Genomic DNA, 17,221 nt, shown 5'->3' with positions numbered 1-17,221 from the left:
GAAAGGTTTGAATGGATATATGAGGTTTTACCTGGGCAAGAATGTACCTAAAGAATGCTTGTGTGTGTGTGTGTGTGTGTGTGTGTGTGCGTATGCATGTGTGTGCAAGTGTGTATGATGGAGCCCTTGTGTACAGCCGTCTAACAATAGACAAGTTCTCTCCCATGCTGAGCAGCCATAGGGTGCTGCAGTCACATGAGTAAGAAGGGCTGGACTATGTATCCTTGATGCCCAAAGCTGAACCTGTTTGAATTGTGAACCTCAAGGAATTGAAGTCTGTCTCTCTGTCCCCCGTCTCTCTCCCTCTGTCTGGGTCACAGGTAAGGACTCTCTTGTGCAAAGTACTGCTACTTTGAAATAAAGCCTCGCTAAGTCATGCATATTTAGCTGCCTAAAAATTGTTGTTGTTTGGTTTACTAATGATCATCCAGGATTTGAGATTACAGATTAAAAGGTGCTTTGTGTCCATTGGCTGCTTAGATTTCTGCTTAGATTTCTAAAGCCAAATTCAACATGTTAGCATAAATCTCTTCACATCACTGGTTTGAAACTTTTCTCACTGGTAAAAAAGTTTCCCGCTGTTTCTGTCTCACAAAACATGATTGAATTGTATTTTGACCAGCCTGTCAGTCACTGCCTGGTGGACAGGTGGGCCGTTCTGTCTGAAACAGTAGCTCTGTCTATGTAGAGCCTTCAGTCTATGGACTCAGACATGTGTCAAGGCTTTGGTCTAATTCTAACCCTTCCACCTGTGAAACACTAAATGGTTTGTTCTTCCACTGAATACAAAGATTGTGATTAATTGCTCTTCATTAGTGACACTATTATTCATGAATAGATTTGCATTTACAATGACTAAAAGGTGCACTGCTCTGAGACAATAGAAATGAAATATTTTATAAAACAAAAACTACTAATGACCTGAGATGTTTGTGCAAATACTGACAGTTGTTGCAGACTGTGCAAATGCTTGCTATCCCATGCTATGGTATACTTTTTAATGATAAGATATATTTTTACCTAACTTCTAAAAATAGGCTAATAGGGATCCATTTTCCAGGGCACATTCAAAACAAAATGTCTGACACAGAAGAAGTCATGGAGGAGGAAGTTCAGTATGTGACCATTCTTACACTTTTATATTTTAAAATTATGATACAATTTTTGATTCCTCAGTTAATGCAGAACACTAAAATTCTATTTTATCTCTTTTTTAATGCTGCTGTTCTGGTGAAGGGAGGAAGAAGGTAAGAGGGTTGTATGTGTCCAGATTTCCATATATTGTATTTTGTTTTCAAGCACTTTGCTAATAATTTATTTATCTTATTGATCATCAGTGCAAGAGGAGGTGACAGGTAAGAAAAATATCCTTTCATGTTTCAGCTTTTTTCTTTTTACCTTGCTCTTTTCATAATATAACAACTTGTTTCTTTCTTAAATGTTAGATTACTTCCACACACTTTCTCATCAATTTATTTCTAATGGATTTTGTTTTCTGTTCCTCTTCCCAGACGAGTCAAAGCCCAAGCCTAAGTAAGTTTCTCAATGTTTTTATATAAGCTATTAGAACACCACCCAGGGTGGATCATACAATAATTCATTATTCACACCCACAGGTTTATGACAAATATTACGGCCCCAAAGATCCCTGACGGCGATAAAGTGGATTTTGATGTGAGTTCACCTTAACCTTATTAAATGGCCCCCTCCAACTACCCACCCACCCACACACACACACACACACACACACACACACACACACACACACACACAAAACTACATGACCCAGTGACCCTGATTTGTTTTTCTGGTGGCAGGACATCCACAGGAAGCGTCAGGAGAAGGATCTGTCTGAGCTGCAGTCTCTGATCGAGGCTCACTTCATCCAGAGGAAGAAAGAGGAGGAGGAGCTTATCGCCCTCGTCAACAGAATTGTGAGTGTCAATCATATACAGATTCCTATGCTTCTGTTTGGTCAAAAGCACCATGACAATGCGTGTGTACGTGTGTGCGTGTGTGTGTGTGTGTGTCTATGCATGCATGCTTGCAGGAGAAGCGTCGTGCTGAGAGAGCAGACCAGCAGAGGATCCGGTCAGAGAGAGAGAAGGAGAGGCAGGCCAGACTTGCAGTAAGTTGTCACCTGTATCATCCTACAGCACATACAAACTACAACAAGACAGCATGAAGCATGCACTGTAGTTCCTCTCTTAAATCATTTACATCTGTCGGTGTACAGGAGGAGAAGGAGAGGAAGGAGCTGGAGGAGCAGCGTAGGAAGCATGATGACGATGCCAAGAAGAAGAAGGCCCTCACAAACATGACCCACCAGTATGGCGGCATTCAGCAGAAGGTCATTCAACTTATTATGGCCTAAAACTGTGAAAGTGAAATTCCACAGTTTACAGTTCTAAGAGATTAAGCCATTAATTCATTAATTCGTTCATATTGGTAAAAGTAGCGGATGTATTCAAAAAGCACAAATATCCAGTTTATACTTTCGCTCACATTGACTTTCGTGTCTTCTTCGTTTGATTACCACAGAATGAGAACAGAAAGGGAGCCAAGAAACAAACTGAGAGGGAGAAGAAGAAGAAGATCCTGGCTGATCGCAGGAAACCCCTCAATGTTGATCATCTAAATGAGGATAAACTCAAGTATGACTGCGCTGTTAGATTCACTGACACCTGCGCCATGCCTCATGAAACATTGCATACTGTGTTGCAATGAGTTTTTGGTTACATACACCCAAATGGATAGGATTGTGATATTACATTTTGTTGCATCACTGGATGTGAAACAAACGCTCTTAACATGACATTTGATTGGTTGTTTCTGTTCAGGGAGAAGGCCAGTGAGCTGTGGCAGTGGATGATGGAGCTGGAGGCGGAGAAGTTTGACCTCACCGAGAAACTCAAAAGACAGAAGTATGATGTGAGTCATCCAATAATCGCTTTCACAGATTATATACGATGATCATGTCTTCCAGAACAAAACAAGAAGAGGAAGATCTTCCTGAATCATGATGGAAATCAGACAACCAGAGCACCGAGATCTTTGAAATTATTTACTTTTCACAAACACTAGCTTTTAATGTTCTTCAAGTCACTTAATGGAAATCACAGAGGTTAGTTCAGAAATTACCTAAACATGAGCTGGCTTTCATATTTCTGTTCTCCAGTTTAGAGTCAGTGATCAATGGAAGCAGTAAGTCTTTGTTGTCAGGAGGACGTCTCCTCAAATGTCTAGTCTCGTCTGTGGTGTAGTCTTGTCTCAGGTTTAGTCCTGCCTGATGTCAGTTGCCACTGTGTGAGGTCAAGGCTCAAGTTGGTCTTCTAAGGTCAAAGGTGAGCCACAGCCTGCAGGTGACATGCTGGTTCAATAGAGGGTCTTCCAGTTCCTGGGCTCCTGTTGGTTTCCTCCTCTGCTGGACTTCTCAGGTGTCTTCTCTGTGACTAAAGGTGTTTCTTTAAAATGCTTAGCCGGGCTTATGTGTGTCCTTACAGATTAACCAGCTCCTTGCTCGGGTCCAGGACCACCAGAGGTAAGTACAGCAAGGCCGCCTGGGTCTATCTACCCTGTTTTCCCAGAGAGACTGGATGCTGGACTCTTTATCTGCTTTGATCATTTTGTTAAGATTGTGCAACATCTTGTCTAAATCTGTGCCAAGTGTCCAATCCCTTTTCAGGTTCATGTTTTTTTTTTTGCCATGCAAGTTTTGGACTTTGACAAAACAGAGAATTAACAGTAGTTTTTCATCTTCACTGAAAAAAGCTAACAGTTACTTCTTTCCATCATCATCATCTTCATTTTCTTACTCCATTACCTCTTCACATCTCCCCATGGTCACATTCATGAATGAATCTGAGATCAGAGGGTCCAATCTTTTATTTGAATACATTCTTTGAATGCTAAAACACAGATCCTCTGTCAAACTATAGAATAGCCCCAACCTTGAGGCTAATCATTCTCCAACCATCTCCATCATTGGCATCACATCTTTATGAATCTTGTTACTCTGTTACATGTGTTTGTATGTCTGTGTACTGTATGTGAGCAGTGTATGCTGCATCTAGCCAACTCTGCATGGTAACTTATTGCATTCAGACAGAAATGTAAGTGGTCACAATACAAATGGTGGTATGGTCTGAAATTGCAGCAAAAACCTGTTCCACAGAAGTTACATAATTATTATGATTGTGAACTCTTTAAAATCTATAAATGAAATAAAGTGGCCTCCTATCTGTAATGTCATTGGGAAATGAATCCTGGAGCTGCTCCACTGATGATGAATTACAGCTTAACTTTGTGTATTTACACAATTTTGTTTGAGCATTAATACCAGAATTAACTTTATTTGAGAAGAGTGGCAGAGCCAGGAAAAATGCCTGAATCTCCAGAAACTCATTATGGGTACCATCATAGTGACAAAGTCAGTCTCCCATTATTTTGTAATGGTGAAGCTGAATAATTTGGCTCTTGAGGACATCATATATTTGGGTATTGCTGCTTGCATTTTCATCTTTTGGGAATAATATACGAGTTGTGGTTTGGGGTGGATTTTAACATTTTACAATCAATACTGTACATGCCAAAAAAAATGAAACCCTGTTCACCGATTTGCACTGACAGATCGACATAAGAAACCATTACACACATTCACAACTGAACCGTGTGTGTACTAAGTGCTGCAATTGAATGACCTCCACTTGTGCTAAAGTCGCTGACTGCTGAGCTTGGCTGCAGCCTGTTGCTACATTAACCATTTCCTGCACCCTTTCAGCGCCAAAGGCCGTGGCAAGGGCAAGATGGGCGGCCGGCTGAGGTAAAGGAGCTACCAGACAGGGAGAGGGCAGACCATGACACCAGAGATTGGCCCATGTGTCTGTTGTGTGTGTTTGTTCATTGTTCTATTATGTTGAGCTACATGTCAATCATCAGTGTATCAAGTCAATAAATGAGTCATTACATTCACTCTGTTGCCTTTCTGTAAACTATGCTGATTGTCTATTTTAGATGTAATTTTGTCTTGTGTGTAATTTAGTTAAAAGATATATTAATACAAAAACCCAGGCTGAACAGCAGCCAAAATTATTCAGTAACAGCTTGTTGAATGAAGGTACTGAGACCTCTAAAAATCATTTGATGAGGGCGCTTGTTGAACAAGGAGGACATGTAAACAGAAGGAAAAAAATGGGTCTGGGTAATTAACCTTTGTTACATGTCAAGAAAAAAAAATGTTTCAGTCATTCACAGGAAACAGAAGAGTGTGTAAAAATGGTATTTTCACCAGTACTCATATTGGAAAACCAATACAAATATCTAAAAGAAATGCGTTTCTTTGAGAAAATTAGCAGTAGACACATCATTTTGCTAACATGTAATAAAAGAATCTACAGCTGACAGGAAAAGCAGCATGATAAAGACAGCATGTATGTGCTGCAGCATCCAAGGAGTGTTGATCTGGTGGGTTTGTCATTTCTAGCTTTAATTTAAATCTACATCAGGAACAAACATTCCTCAGCAAGGCTCCACACAGTAGTGAAGCATAACATTACTTACGTATTTACTGTACTTAATTACATATGAAAGATATAATCATGTAGGACAGGAGCATGTGAGGTGCTGATGGTGGAAGAGACTGATATGTACTGCCCTTCATGTAATACAAGTCCGTACTGTACATAAAACTATATTTCGATACACACATATTGACACCAGTGCATTTTCAAGTTGTCCGTCTCTTCATTCTGGGGCTGGGGGTCTGGGAGACGGAGCAGGGAATTGGGGTTTTTGGGATGGTATGGAGGTCCATGAGGGAGGAAGACAGCCTGCTGGTAGAGAGACCGCCTCACCATAGGTGGGTTTCTCTGATCTCTGCTATCACCTGGCTGGCTTTCTGCAAGGCCTGGGGACAGGAATGGAAACGGTGTGTAAATACACAAACACTGGCAAGTTCTACAGTCACCTAAACAAAACCCTGTATTCATTTCATGTCCCAAACTCATGCTTTTTGGGTACCAATTTGGGTACAGAGTTTCTACGTCAACTATTAGAGTTATACACTGAATGTACAAAATATTAGGGACATCTTTCTGATATCGAGTTGCACAATCCACATCGCAATTCTCTTTAAAATCTGCAATCTGAAGTCTGCTTCTCTTAATCTACATCTCATCCTTTGTGATTGGTATAGATTTAATAAGGGAAATCAATAAGGGATAATGGCTTTTACCTGGATTCACCTCATCAGTACAATTCATAAAAAGAGTCCCTACTATTCTGTATATTCCGTGTATCTTTGACACTGGATCATGTTCTTGCCATCTTTAGCTGAACTTGGTGATGAAATCTGTTACCTTGAGCATGTCTGCGGCCTCGTGGCGTCTCTGGGCCATGTCCTCGGACTCTGTGAGCAGGTCGTCCAGCAGGCCCGTCTTGTACAGCTGCCCCACCAGCTCACTCTGCAGGCAGTCCTTCACATGGTTCACCAGGAAGTGCATCACTGCCTTAGGTACACTGGACCGAAGAAGAACAGACAAGGTGGGAGGAGAGTAGAGAGGAGAAGAGGGTAAAAAAAGAAAGGGTCAACTCAATATCTTTTTAGAATGGTGGACGCATAAAATGGCAAGTCGGAGTAGATGTGTACCTGTCCTGGATGTTTTTCCGCACGATGAGGAAGTAGGACTTGATGAGTCTCTCGATGACCTCGCAGTCCCTCTGCTCCCGAGCAGACAGCTTCCTGGATACTGGGACAGGCTGGCAATAAAAGGGCAACAAATCTGCTTGTTACTGAGCGACTCAAAGATCTGACAGGGATGTGACCAGGAGCACAAAAAAGCAGTAAAAAATAGTCACACATTTGAAATGAATAAGAACAACTGAAATTCAGCCGATTGACTGAAACGCTCTTCAGCTTAACAAAGATAAGAATGAGGTACATATTATTGAGGCACTGACACAGTAAATCTCTGCTTACACAGACTCCATGTCTGTGTGTGAGCAGATCAGAAACACTGGTCTGACTATGGATGCTGATGTGAACTTCCAAAGTCACATTAACAGCATCACTAAAAGAGGTATCCATCAACAATATTTCTTAAGTCAGAGGTTTTCTGTCACAGTCAGACTCTTGTGCATGCCTTAATTGCAAGTAGATTACACTACTGCAATGCTCTCCACAGTCTTCTGAAAAAAATAAAAAATAAAAAATGTGGGTTGGCTGCAGCTTATTCAGAATACTGCAGTAAGGACAAGAAAAACTACACACATTTCACCTGTTCTTAGATCTCTGTTCTTTTAGTAAGCATTAGAGTTTACTTTAAGGTGTAAAAACTTGTCAAAGCTTGTCTACAAAGCTCTAAATGGTCCAGATACACAATACATTTCTGACTTGACTGTTATACAGTATATGAGCCAGCCAGGTCTCTGAGGTCTGCAGACCATGGCCTCTAACCTTAATTCTTTTTTCAAGGATGAAATCCAATTCTGGCAAAGCTGTTTTTAGCCATTACGCTTTCAGTTGTTGGAATAGCCTACCAGAGGATCTGAGGTTAACTCCAACTCTAATCTTTTAAAAACATGCTAAAAACCTTTCTCTAAAGCCTTTGACGAGGTCTTATCCCTATGTGTGTGTGTGCGCGCATGTTTGTGTTTTATGTGATATTTTTTAACAATACACAGGATTTGGTGTTGCAATCCTCCCCATAATCCAAGGGGAGCATTCACACAGAAGCCCAATTCAGATGTCAAAAGAATGATGTATAAACCCACAAATGGTGACTATAGAGGACATCAGGTGTGTATGTGTTTTCTCCATGTGATATGCATTTTTAAAGCGGGTTTGCTCTACTTTTTTGGATTGTGTATGAAATGTGCTATACATATAAAGTTTGACTTGATCATGTTTATCTGCTGGGCATGATGCAGCTGTGTGCTTCAAACTGTTCGTGTAAATATTATGTACGGTGCCATATTCCGAGGCCCTGGGACTGTCTCTGAAGCCCATCAACGTACACAAATGCACAGTACCCACCACATCTAGCAGGTTGACAGCGTGGCCCTTCTGTGGGCTTGCAGGGATGGGGGGCTGGAGCACGGCCCTGTCTGCAGGCACACCGTCCTCTCCCCTCTTCAGCATGCCCCTCCAGTTCCCTGTCCCGCTGTCTACCTGCTCACTGATAGAGGCACCCTGGGAGCCGCCGGCTGCTGCCTGGAGGGGGGAGGAGGGAGGGAGAGAGGGGGGGAGGAGGGAGGGAGAGAGGGGGGGAGGAGGGAGGGAGAGAGGGGGGAGAAGGTCTGTCAGGTGTCCTGCTCAGGTTATGCACTTACAAGGGCTGAACAGGCAGTCAGGAGAAGAGGTTAAATCACCAAGGTTAATGAAATAGCACAAAAACAGTGTACTGTGATAAGATAATTCACACAATTTTCAAAATGCATTCAAATAGCCATGTTTGACGTCACTGCAAAGAAGTTATTCTGGATTGTTGTTTTTTCTCCTGATTTAAAACTGAGTGAGCAGGGGGGTTGGCGGGACATATCGACAGGCAGTGTGGACAAGTTACATCACCAAGGCTAATAAAATAGGTTTTGCCCTGTGCACAGAAACCGCATAAATTTGAAGTTAAAGTTAATCACACAGCAAGAGGCCTCAGTCCAGTATTTCTTCAATAGTCCATATTTCTTACAATACAAGTGCAAAAAACATGTAGCGAACTGCGCGCCAACAGGCTTTGTCAGGTTCGCCATTCAATGAAAGTGGTGCATTAAATAGGCTACATTCAATTAGTGTTGGCATCAGGTATCACTCCCTAAACCATGACAATCAAAGGAGACAACATACAATCACAAGATGCCAGCACTCTGCATTATACATAAACAATCCATCACTTAAAAAAACAGTCTGATGTATTATGTATAATGCATAGAGGAATCCACTAGAGAAAGTGGAGAAAAAAATATTGGCTTCCAAAACGCCCGCAGCAAACTAAATGAAAAGGTTGAAAGCAACTTCAATGCAGAGGGTGAAAGTTTAATTGCTTTGTAGGCGCAAAACAATAAGCCACTTAAAGAGCAAAATACAACGCAGTGACTGGCTTCTATACTACATGCAGGATAAGCAATGCGTTTCAAGCTTAGCACACTTCCTCAGGCAGGATTTTGCTCTTTAAGAACCTTATTGTTTTGTGCCTACAAAGCAATTAATAAACTTCCACCCTCTGCATTGAAGTGGCTTCCAACCATTTCATTTTGAGTTTAAAGGAATACAGTCTTTTCAAAGGGGACTTCGAGTGTATGGTTTAAGCTTGGGTAATAAGGAGGACAGGAACGGCGCAGGGTGGGTAGAGTGTTAGGTGTGGGCAAGACCATGCCACCAGCAGGCAGTGAGTGAGCGGCACACACCTTGGCGGTCTCGCCCTCGGGGGCAGGAGGCTCAGTGGGGGAGAGAGACTGCCCACCTGGGCCCTTAAGGGACTAGAGAAAGACAAAAGGAGGAAGAGTAGAGTGGACAGAAAACTAATAGGACCTACGAGCAGAGGTGTGCATGAGCTTTACATTGGGAGCTTGACATTGCTTTACATTGGGTGGAGAAAACAAATAGAAGTATTTTGAAGTTTGTTAAAGCTACCCACCCGATTGGGTGGAGGGAATCCATATTTGTAGGAATGGTAGAAAAGGAAACCAGAAAACCAGAGAAGAGAAGGATAGTGAAGCTCATAAAGACTGACTATACCTTATCTCTGGGGACAGCAGAGGGCAAATCTCTCATTCTGTTGCGTCTCTGCTCCTGCAAGAAAGAAACAGATTAAACAATGCAACATTGTTAAATACAGGCAAGAGAAATGAACAAATAGTTTCCCCTTTGTCTCAACAACTACTATTCATATGTCCTTGAGCAAGGCACTTTTGTAAACTTTCTTTGTCAAAGGAAGCGTTTTGTTTGACTATTTTCATTCAGCACTGCCCTCCCTCATATTCATACTGTTACACACCTTCATACCTGGGAGCTGTCCAGTACAACCACAGTTTTCCAGTGTTGGCCACTTTGCATCTCCCATGGAGCATTAAAGCCGAAACTACTTCAGTGGAGCTGCTCAGGAACCAACAACAGAGCAGAAGACTGTGGTTGTACTACGCTGCTCCCAATGAATGTCAGTAAATGTTACTGCAATGATCATTGCTGAGAAAGGACAAATGTGCACAGTTACCATAATCTGATTATGATCCCTACATACAGGGATCACAAAAAAGTGATTAAATCCTAATGATAAATACACTAATCAGCTTCCATTCAAAACATACTGTATGTAGTAAGAGCAGAGGCTCATATCTTACTTCTATGTTATTGTTCATGAGACCACAGGCATCAGCAAAGTCGGGGTGCTTGGTGTTGATGTAGGCTAGCTCAATGGCAACCAGGTTGTGAACCTGAAAAAAAAAAAGATAGAATCAATTTCAGACCAGCATGCCCACAACAGTCCATCATAAATACCCAGGGGTCTTGAGGGTGAACAGAGATTTAATAGCGAACAGCGACTGACCATTTCATTGGTGACTGGTAGTCTTTTTCTGAGGAGGGAGGTGACCACTTCTACTATGGCATCATGGAGCTTTGGAAACCTCAGCAACTCCTGCAGAGATGGGCAATAAACATGATACATTTAGTGGGCTGATAGAACAATGCTGTGCTTAGTGCAGTGTAGTGTGCAGAGTGTGTGAAAATAGCTGATACTGCAGCAAGGTGTATCTACCTGTGTGCTGTAGTTGCTGCAGTGCTGGATAATCCTCTGCATCTCCTCGTGAACCAGCTCCACACAGCGCAGACTGGGCTCCTCCAGACGCTTCACCTGCCTCTTCACCAGCAACTCAAACGAAACCTCAGGCACAAACAAAGCGGGCCTCGGGCCCTGCACACACAAACTACATTACCCAACAGTCTCTCTGACTTAACTGCAAAAGCCAAAAAGCTTATATGTTAAGACAGCGATTATAACTTGGAGAGACAGCAGAAACCCACCGTTGCATTTCTGATTGCTGTGAGCACATCGATAGTTGTCAGACCACCCAAAGGATCTACCGACTCCAGTGTGCGACCAAACGTCTCATGGAAGATGTAACAGATTCTTGCTCCACCACATCTGAAAAAGGAGTGGAAAACTACATTCCACATTCAGGCAGAATTTGCTTTTAATTTGACCATTGTGGAAACAAATGGCGCTAGCACCCCTTAGTGGTGTATGAAGGTACATGCATTTATGAGAGTTGCGTAACTCACAGTTCAGCTGTCTCAATGTACTTGGCCGTGCCCTCTATAGTGTGGCAGTACTCTGCAGCAAACTTGGTGATGAGCTGCAGCAACGTGGCACTCTTATCTTCTACAGGTTCACCATAACTGCTGAGCAGGGACTGGTACTGGGCTGCCAACACATTGATCCTAGTCTTCAGCTCAGGAAGACAATCTCGGATGTGGTGCATGAGTAACCTACCACAAGGAAAAAGACAACAGTTGATTCAGAGGCCCACAACCAGGAAGTGAGCAAACCTCAAATATACAAGGTTAATAAATGACTCTGTTATTTTGTTGAATTGAAAACTGGCTCAAATTTGAATACATTTTAACCCCACACCTGTTCAATGTTCTGGCCAGGTATTTGGTTCCGTTTCTGTTTGCGAGGGAGGGGTACTTCTTTTGTAGGAAGGCGTATTCGTCACGGATGGCATCTGCCACCATCTTCTTATTGTTGATATCCAGCTGGCTCCTAAGAAGATGCATCAACACAAAATGGGTCATGGAGGTGTACAGGTCTTACAAGTGTTTTTTGTCCCCCTTCATTCATCTCTGTGTGACTGTATTTGAGTTTCACCGATACCAACTCTCAATTCAGGGTGCTATGGAGGAGAACATTGGCAAAACAGTGCAGTAGTACCTGTTGACTACGCCGATAAGGCCCAATTTGACAGGGATGACCCTGCCCATCAATACATCCATGGCATCTGTACCAGCATCCATCAGATCCAGTTTGGTCACCACCGCTAGCGTCCTCCTGCCTGAACACACAGACGTACACACATGGCTATAAGACAACAAAACACAGTACCTGCATGCTCCAAGTAATCAAGTGCTTTGGCAGGCAAGGCCAAGAGTATCTGGTTAAAGGATTTAAAAGTGATCAAACACTCTTGCTGAGAAGTACCTGAGGATAGAGGAGAGAGAAACAGTGAGGAAAAAAAAGACAAAAGGTAGGGGGATAGGTTGATGAGGCATAAAAAGAAGAAAACAGAAGAAAAGACAGAAAGAACAGAAAACAGAGGAGCAGAAAAGGAGGCCATTTACCATCGGGGTCAACCTCGCGGGCCACCTTGAGGGCCTCTGATGTGGCCATGTCTGTGTTGGCAGCAGTCACAGCCAGGATGATGGAGTTGGGGTTGGAGATGTACTTCAGGATCAACTCTCTGATCTGGATCTCTATGTCTTTGGGTTGGTCTCCCACTGGGACCTGTTTGAAAAAACACACTTTGACTTCAAACCATGAAATTAGTCTGAAGTGTGGCTTTCAGCTCATATATCCCACTGGTTTTGGCAAGGAGAAACAAAAGGAAAACCTGTTGTACCTTTGTAATGCCAGGAAGATCCACCAATGTAAGGTTCACAACGTGCGGTGAGAAGATTTTCAGGTGAATGGGCTCATCACTAATGCCCTAGAGGAAAGACAGAAAAAGTCAATTATTTTCATAAAATTAGAGTCCAGTACTGCATAAGGGGTTGATTTAAAAATCTCAAGTTGATGTTGAAATTCAAAGCTCCTCCCATTTCCATATTCACAATTTCTTGTTTGGCAACATTTGATGTTCCCTCTTTATGGGACTAATTAGCATACCTTGTTATTGCCAGAAACTCTTTCAGTTTCAGCTTCAATTTCTTGTCTGATCTCCTCAAAGTCTGTGTAGATCTAAAAAGACAATCAAAACAACCACATACAAACATGAAAGAATTGGCCTTTAGCTACTGTGTATGAAACCACATAGAGTGGAACAAATGATTCAATGAGGCATGAAGGCTACAGCATGTTGGCCAAATATATTTCAGTGTGATTTACTGTTAATGAGCTACTTTTTTCTGAAGCTCACCTGCAGTAAATCATTGATAATCAAACAAAGCAAAACCCATAGATTGACATTGGAAAATGATAGGGTGACCCAAAATAGGATCAGACAAGAGGATCATTTTCTGAGAAGTCCTGCTCACATAATAATACACTGTCATGAGGCTATATCAGTGCCATTAGTAGCACATCACAAGGGCTTCCTTGTGCAGACATGAGGATCCATTTGGAGCACAAGAGACACTGCACACTTTCCCTGTGTATATTATGCAATTTACCAATTCCCCCCAAGAGGACATTAACCCTAGGCTACAGCCATGTAAATATTTTTAGCAACTGAAAGGGCGTGTTCCTGATGTGATTACAAATTGTAGACGTTCCTGTTGCACACACTCCACAAAACCACAAAATCATCTAATCCATAGATGTCAAGGAATCAATACAGAACACATAGCACTGCTGTTTCATTATCTGCCCCACCTTATCAAATATTCAGATGTTTCTATTTACAGCAGTGGTGGGAAACTCCTTTGAGAATATTGTTTTCTGGCAAACAAACAAGGCCATGAAGACCAGGGACTGAGAATACAGTGGCATACCTTGCTTTTGGTGTGTAGAAATTTGCCCCATTCCTCTCCGTCGATGCCTGTAAAAATGGAAAGTCGAGGACAGATGGTGTCAGTCCCTGCTTGTTTGACAGATGTGGCCTTGAGATCAGTGTTGTCATTATTACTGTCACCATGTTAAATGTCTCAAGGGAAGCTCAGCTGGGATGGGAATGCTCTTCAGACCAAAAATCCACAGCAGAAGACCAGAGATTTGAACAAAAAACATACTGAGAAACTTCGTTTTTTAACAGTAATGGAAGCAAAGTATAGCCTAAAGCAAAACAAGCACGGCACATTATGGGAAGCAGAGACCTACAGGGTCTATCAGTCTTTCAAAACAAAGTAATTATTTCAGCCTAAATAATAAACCCCGCTACAAAACTAAGGAAACAACATCAAAAGGGTGGAGTCTGTTAGTTATGTCAGAGGCAGCAAGTATTTAAGGATACTCTAAATGGTGTTTGTTTGAGCAAGTTGGAATCAGTGTGGAATACTTATTTGCCCTTAAGGACCATACTTACCATGACTTTTAAAATATAAAACTCATTACAAACTGAAGATAATTTATTCCACAGGGTTCTGTTAAATTCTTTGTCTAACTTCAACTGAAACAGAGACCAGCCTTAATGGGGATGCGTGAGCTGAATTATACCAAGCCACATGATTTGGCAGCTTAAGTGAGGCTACACAAATAATACAAGGCGGGATGGGGCAGAGTGGGCAAAAGAGAGGAGGTTGCGAAATACAGACAAAAGGCAAAGAACAAGGAAAAGGAGACCTCTGTAAAGGCGTCCATTTTTCCTGGAATTGGATTCTGTGGTTAAAGAGAGATGACAGGAGAAAAAAAAGGGTTAGCCTGGCTAACTGCAGCTCCTGCATGAGACTCTGCAGCAATGCAGAGTCACCCTGAGGCCATTCCCAGAGCACACGATTTAAAGGAGTGCAGTACCATTTTCTTTTCACTGAGAAGTGGATGATATCAGAGCTCATTTTGAGTTAAAATACCATTCCTTTCACAATGGAATGATATTCCACACTGTTGTGAATTAAAAATTGTTTTGCTACAGCGCAAAGCAGGGAAATCTCAGAACTAAGCAAAGCGGCTGTTTACAGTAAGTCTTATGAACTGCTGTGTACTTGGCCAGTGGAGGTGGAGGATACTGCAGAACTCAGCATCAGCTTAATTAATATGACTTGTCACAGCCGCCCATCTGAATCACACAGACTGTGACATCCTTGTGCATTCGCTTCACTGGATTCATTGAATACACTATATTCAGTTTGCTTGATCCAAAATTTCCTGATATGGTTTCACCCAAAACCTGGCTATCCCCACCCAAAAAAATACTGTTTCACAAACAATTCAGCTTGTCTTTTCATACACAAACACAAAAAGGGAGAGTCACCGTCAAGCAAACACTCTCTAATGCAGAATGAATGTAATGGTCTGGAGAGGTGAGAGAGAATTAGCCTTACATATAACAACCCCCTATTATAACCAAAACAACACCAGAGCAGTCAGCAATAGGCAGAAGCTGCAGGGAGGGGTGAAGGTTTGAAGTTACCATTCTCTTCGCTTGTTTTCCTGCGGTCCTCTGGGTCGATGTGCACCAGCTGCAGGATGAGGGGCCGGCGTGTGACGATGCCCGTGCCACGTGGCAGGAGGTCCCGGCCAACCAGGCTCTCTAGCACAGAACTCTTCCCGCTACTCTGTAAACACAACAACAACAACAATACTTACAAAACAAAACCAAATGTGAGAACTACAGTCTGTATGACTCATTCACCACAGAAGTCGGTCCTCCCATCGTCAGCCTACACAACATAGAGCTTGACTGCATGTGACACTCTGCTGGGTGTTACTTCAAAGCTGTGTGTAGTACAGTAGCCCTTCCTGAGACCTGGTGAGCCCAAATATCTCACATATTTAGAGATTAGATTCCCCTTTAATAGACTGGTAATTAAGCTATTTCCTCCATAGGAGATGAGGGTTCAAAATGTAATCTGTTGCTTCCTCTGCAGTAGTCACCTAATGGTGTTTGTGACTGATTTAAGCAGGCCTAATTATAGACCTGACAGGGACAACCAAGTAATCAATAAGACTTGGGATCTAGACTATGTTACAGCTGTCCTTAACTGAAGGTCCTTGTGTATCTGAATCTAAAGGAGCACTGACAAGGACACACAAGAGACCAGGCGTTGAAAGCGTCCTGTGGCTGGCCTCATGTCACTGTAACACCCGCAGACGTCTGCCAAAAGGTCTGAGACTGCGACATCCTATTAGCTGACCAGTGAAAGTAAACGTGTCAGGCAAAAGATATCACACTAAACCAATTAGGCTATACAGTGTACACAAGGTAGCTGGATGAACAGCGTGACTATAAAGGTTTTTGTCCTGCCTGGTTTGTGTGAATGGAACATACATTTTAGGACACTGCTGATTTAGCTACTGTATGCCTATAGCTACATCAGCAGTGTGCTAAACTTTATTTAGCACACTGCTGTCCTAAATAACAGTGCTCATACACATCATGTTTTCTAGAAAGACGGTGGCTAGGTTCTGTGTGGAGAATGGTGGGTAAGATGTGTTGTTTCACACACAAGTTCAGCAATCTGACCAAGTTAAAGCAAAGTCGAAGTGGATTTTATTTTGAGGAAATAAAGTCACTGTAACGCGCTGTGGATATTTGCTTGTTCCTTAGCTGTCAGGCACAATATTGTTACAATGGACTGGGTTTGTAAGTGAAACTACTGTAGATGTAACTTAGCTTTAAATTGCTAAGTTGGTTAAGTGCTTGTAAAAAGCGGCAACTAAACTAACTTTAACAGCTACATCTGTTACACTTGTATATGGAAGTGAAAGATAATTGACGTCAACGCAATAGAACTAGCCACAACAGCTAACTAACTAGTTAGCTTGCTAGCCTTATCACTAGCAGACTGGCGTTTCTTACCTGAGTTCCAACAACAGCTATCTGCGGCAGCTGGATTATGTCTGCGCCTACCGTATTAAATACATCTTGCAGTTTGTTTATGACAGGTATGAGGGCCTCCATAGTTATGATCCTAATCGCTACCTGTCAAACGGACAACTACCCTGCAACACACGGGTACAAAGTCATTCAATGTCCCTCAGCTAGTACTACTAGCGTCTCGCTGGTGCTGCGAACAACTGCGCACACAATAATTCAATGTTGCATCATGGGAGTTTGAGTTTTACAAAGACCAGCTCAACGATCTCGCGACAGGGCTTTGTCATTTGCAAAACTACATTTCCTAGAGTAGACACCGTGATTCATGTTGCACCAATGTAAGGAATATTATTTTCCATGACAACTGTAACTAAGGTGTGGGTACCAAAATAGGCGCGAGCCTTGTGTGATGTCTGTGTTTAAGGTAAAGTATTTTATAGGCTGGGCTTCGAATCAAAATCAAAACTTCATTCATACAAGTCTGGATGTGTAAATGTGCCTCGTGTTCCCGTTGTCCTAAAATAGGAGGAAGGTCCATTTG

General features: G+C 42.3%; 2 protein-coding genes across 4 annotated transcripts; one reads left to right on the top strand and one right to left on the bottom strand.

Moving 5' to 3' along the window:
- Nucleotides 1-242: 242 nt before the first annotated feature.
- Nucleotides 243-4,955, top strand: tnnt2d (troponin T2d, cardiac). 2 transcript variants are annotated; one of them, XM_071897566.2, is made up of 12 exons: nucleotides 243-320; nucleotides 1,061-1,119; nucleotide 1,255; nucleotides 1,512-1,533; nucleotides 1,617-1,674; nucleotides 1,818-1,934; nucleotides 2,051-2,128; nucleotides 2,237-2,350; nucleotides 2,542-2,654; nucleotides 2,841-2,931; nucleotides 3,504-3,541; nucleotides 4,781-4,955. In XM_071897566.2, exons 2-12 carry the CDS (start codon nucleotides 1,078-1,080, stop codon nucleotides 4,824-4,826), a joined length of 720 nt encoding a protein of 239 aa, XP_071753667.1. In that variant the 5' UTR covers nucleotides 243-320; nucleotides 1,061-1,077; the 3' UTR covers nucleotides 4,827-4,955. The 2 variants fall into 2 exon arrangements, with proteins under 2 accessions (XP_071753667.1, XP_078139313.1); XM_078283187.1 differs by lacking the exons at nucleotides 243-320; nucleotides 1,061-1,119; nucleotide 1,255; nucleotides 1,512-1,533 and having other exon boundaries at nucleotides 1,621-1,674.
- On the bottom strand, nucleotides 4,944-16,836 carry dnm1l (dynamin 1-like). 2 transcript variants are annotated; one of them, XM_071897555.2, is made up of 19 exons: nucleotides 16,663-16,836; nucleotides 15,274-15,418; nucleotides 14,487-14,522; nucleotides 13,700-13,746; nucleotides 12,876-12,947; nucleotides 12,610-12,696; nucleotides 12,332-12,494; nucleotides 11,925-12,045; nucleotides 11,625-11,756; nucleotides 11,273-11,479; nucleotides 11,015-11,135; nucleotides 10,749-10,904; nucleotides 10,539-10,628; nucleotides 10,333-10,425; nucleotides 9,731-9,784; nucleotides 8,033-8,209; nucleotides 6,647-6,756; nucleotides 6,357-6,516; nucleotides 4,944-5,905 (listed from the first exon to the last, which is right to left on the bottom strand). In XM_071897555.2, exons 1-19 carry the CDS (start codon nucleotides 16,762-16,764, stop codon nucleotides 5,849-5,851), a joined length of 2,130 nt encoding a protein of 709 aa, XP_071753656.2. In that variant the 5' UTR covers nucleotides 16,765-16,836; the 3' UTR covers nucleotides 4,944-5,848. The 2 variants fall into 2 exon arrangements, with proteins under 2 accessions (XP_071753656.2, XP_071753658.2); XM_071897557.2 differs by lacking the exon at nucleotides 14,487-14,522.
- Nucleotides 16,837-17,221: the final 385 nt, after the last annotated feature.

Source organism: Centroberyx gerrardi, chromosome 4 (genome assembly GCF_048128805.1).
Source record: "Centroberyx gerrardi isolate f3 chromosome 4, fCenGer3.hap1.cur.20231027, whole genome shotgun sequence".
In the NCBI taxonomy this organism is placed as follows: domain Eukaryota; kingdom Metazoa; phylum Chordata; class Actinopteri; order Beryciformes; family Berycidae; genus Centroberyx; species Centroberyx gerrardi.
The sequence above is the reverse complement of the archived record's forward strand: the minus strand, read 5'-3'. Positions and strand labels throughout refer to the sequence as shown.

What these genes read in the sequence shown, in the direction of transcription:
- dnm1l (XM_071897555.2), bottom strand. Translation starts at nt 16,764, where the DNA reads ATGGAGGCCCTCATACCTGTCATAAACAAACTGCAAGATGTATTTAAT. An exon ending in TTCTACACACCAAAAGCAAG is followed by an intron (nt 12,948 to 13,699) that starts GTATGCCACTGT and finishes TTGTCTTTTTAG; the next exon opens with ATCTACACAGACTTTGAGGA. An exon ending in ATCTTCCTGGCATTACAAAG is followed by an intron (nt 12,495 to 12,609) that starts GTACAACAGGTT and finishes TTTTTCAAACAG; the next exon opens with GTCCCAGTGGGAGACCAACC.
- tnnt2d (XM_071897566.2), top strand. Translation starts at nt 1,078, where the DNA reads ATGTCTGACACAGAAGAAGTCATGGAGGAGGAAGTTCAGTAT. An exon ending in AGAGGCAGGCCAGACTTGCA is followed by an intron (nt 2,129 to 2,236) that starts GTAAGTTGTCAC and finishes GTCGGTGTACAG; the next exon opens with GAGGAGAAGGAGAGGAAGGA. An exon ending in ATGGCGGCATTCAGCAGAAG is followed by an intron (nt 2,351 to 2,541) that starts GTCATTCAACTT and finishes TGATTACCACAG; the next exon opens with AATGAGAACAGAAAGGGAGC.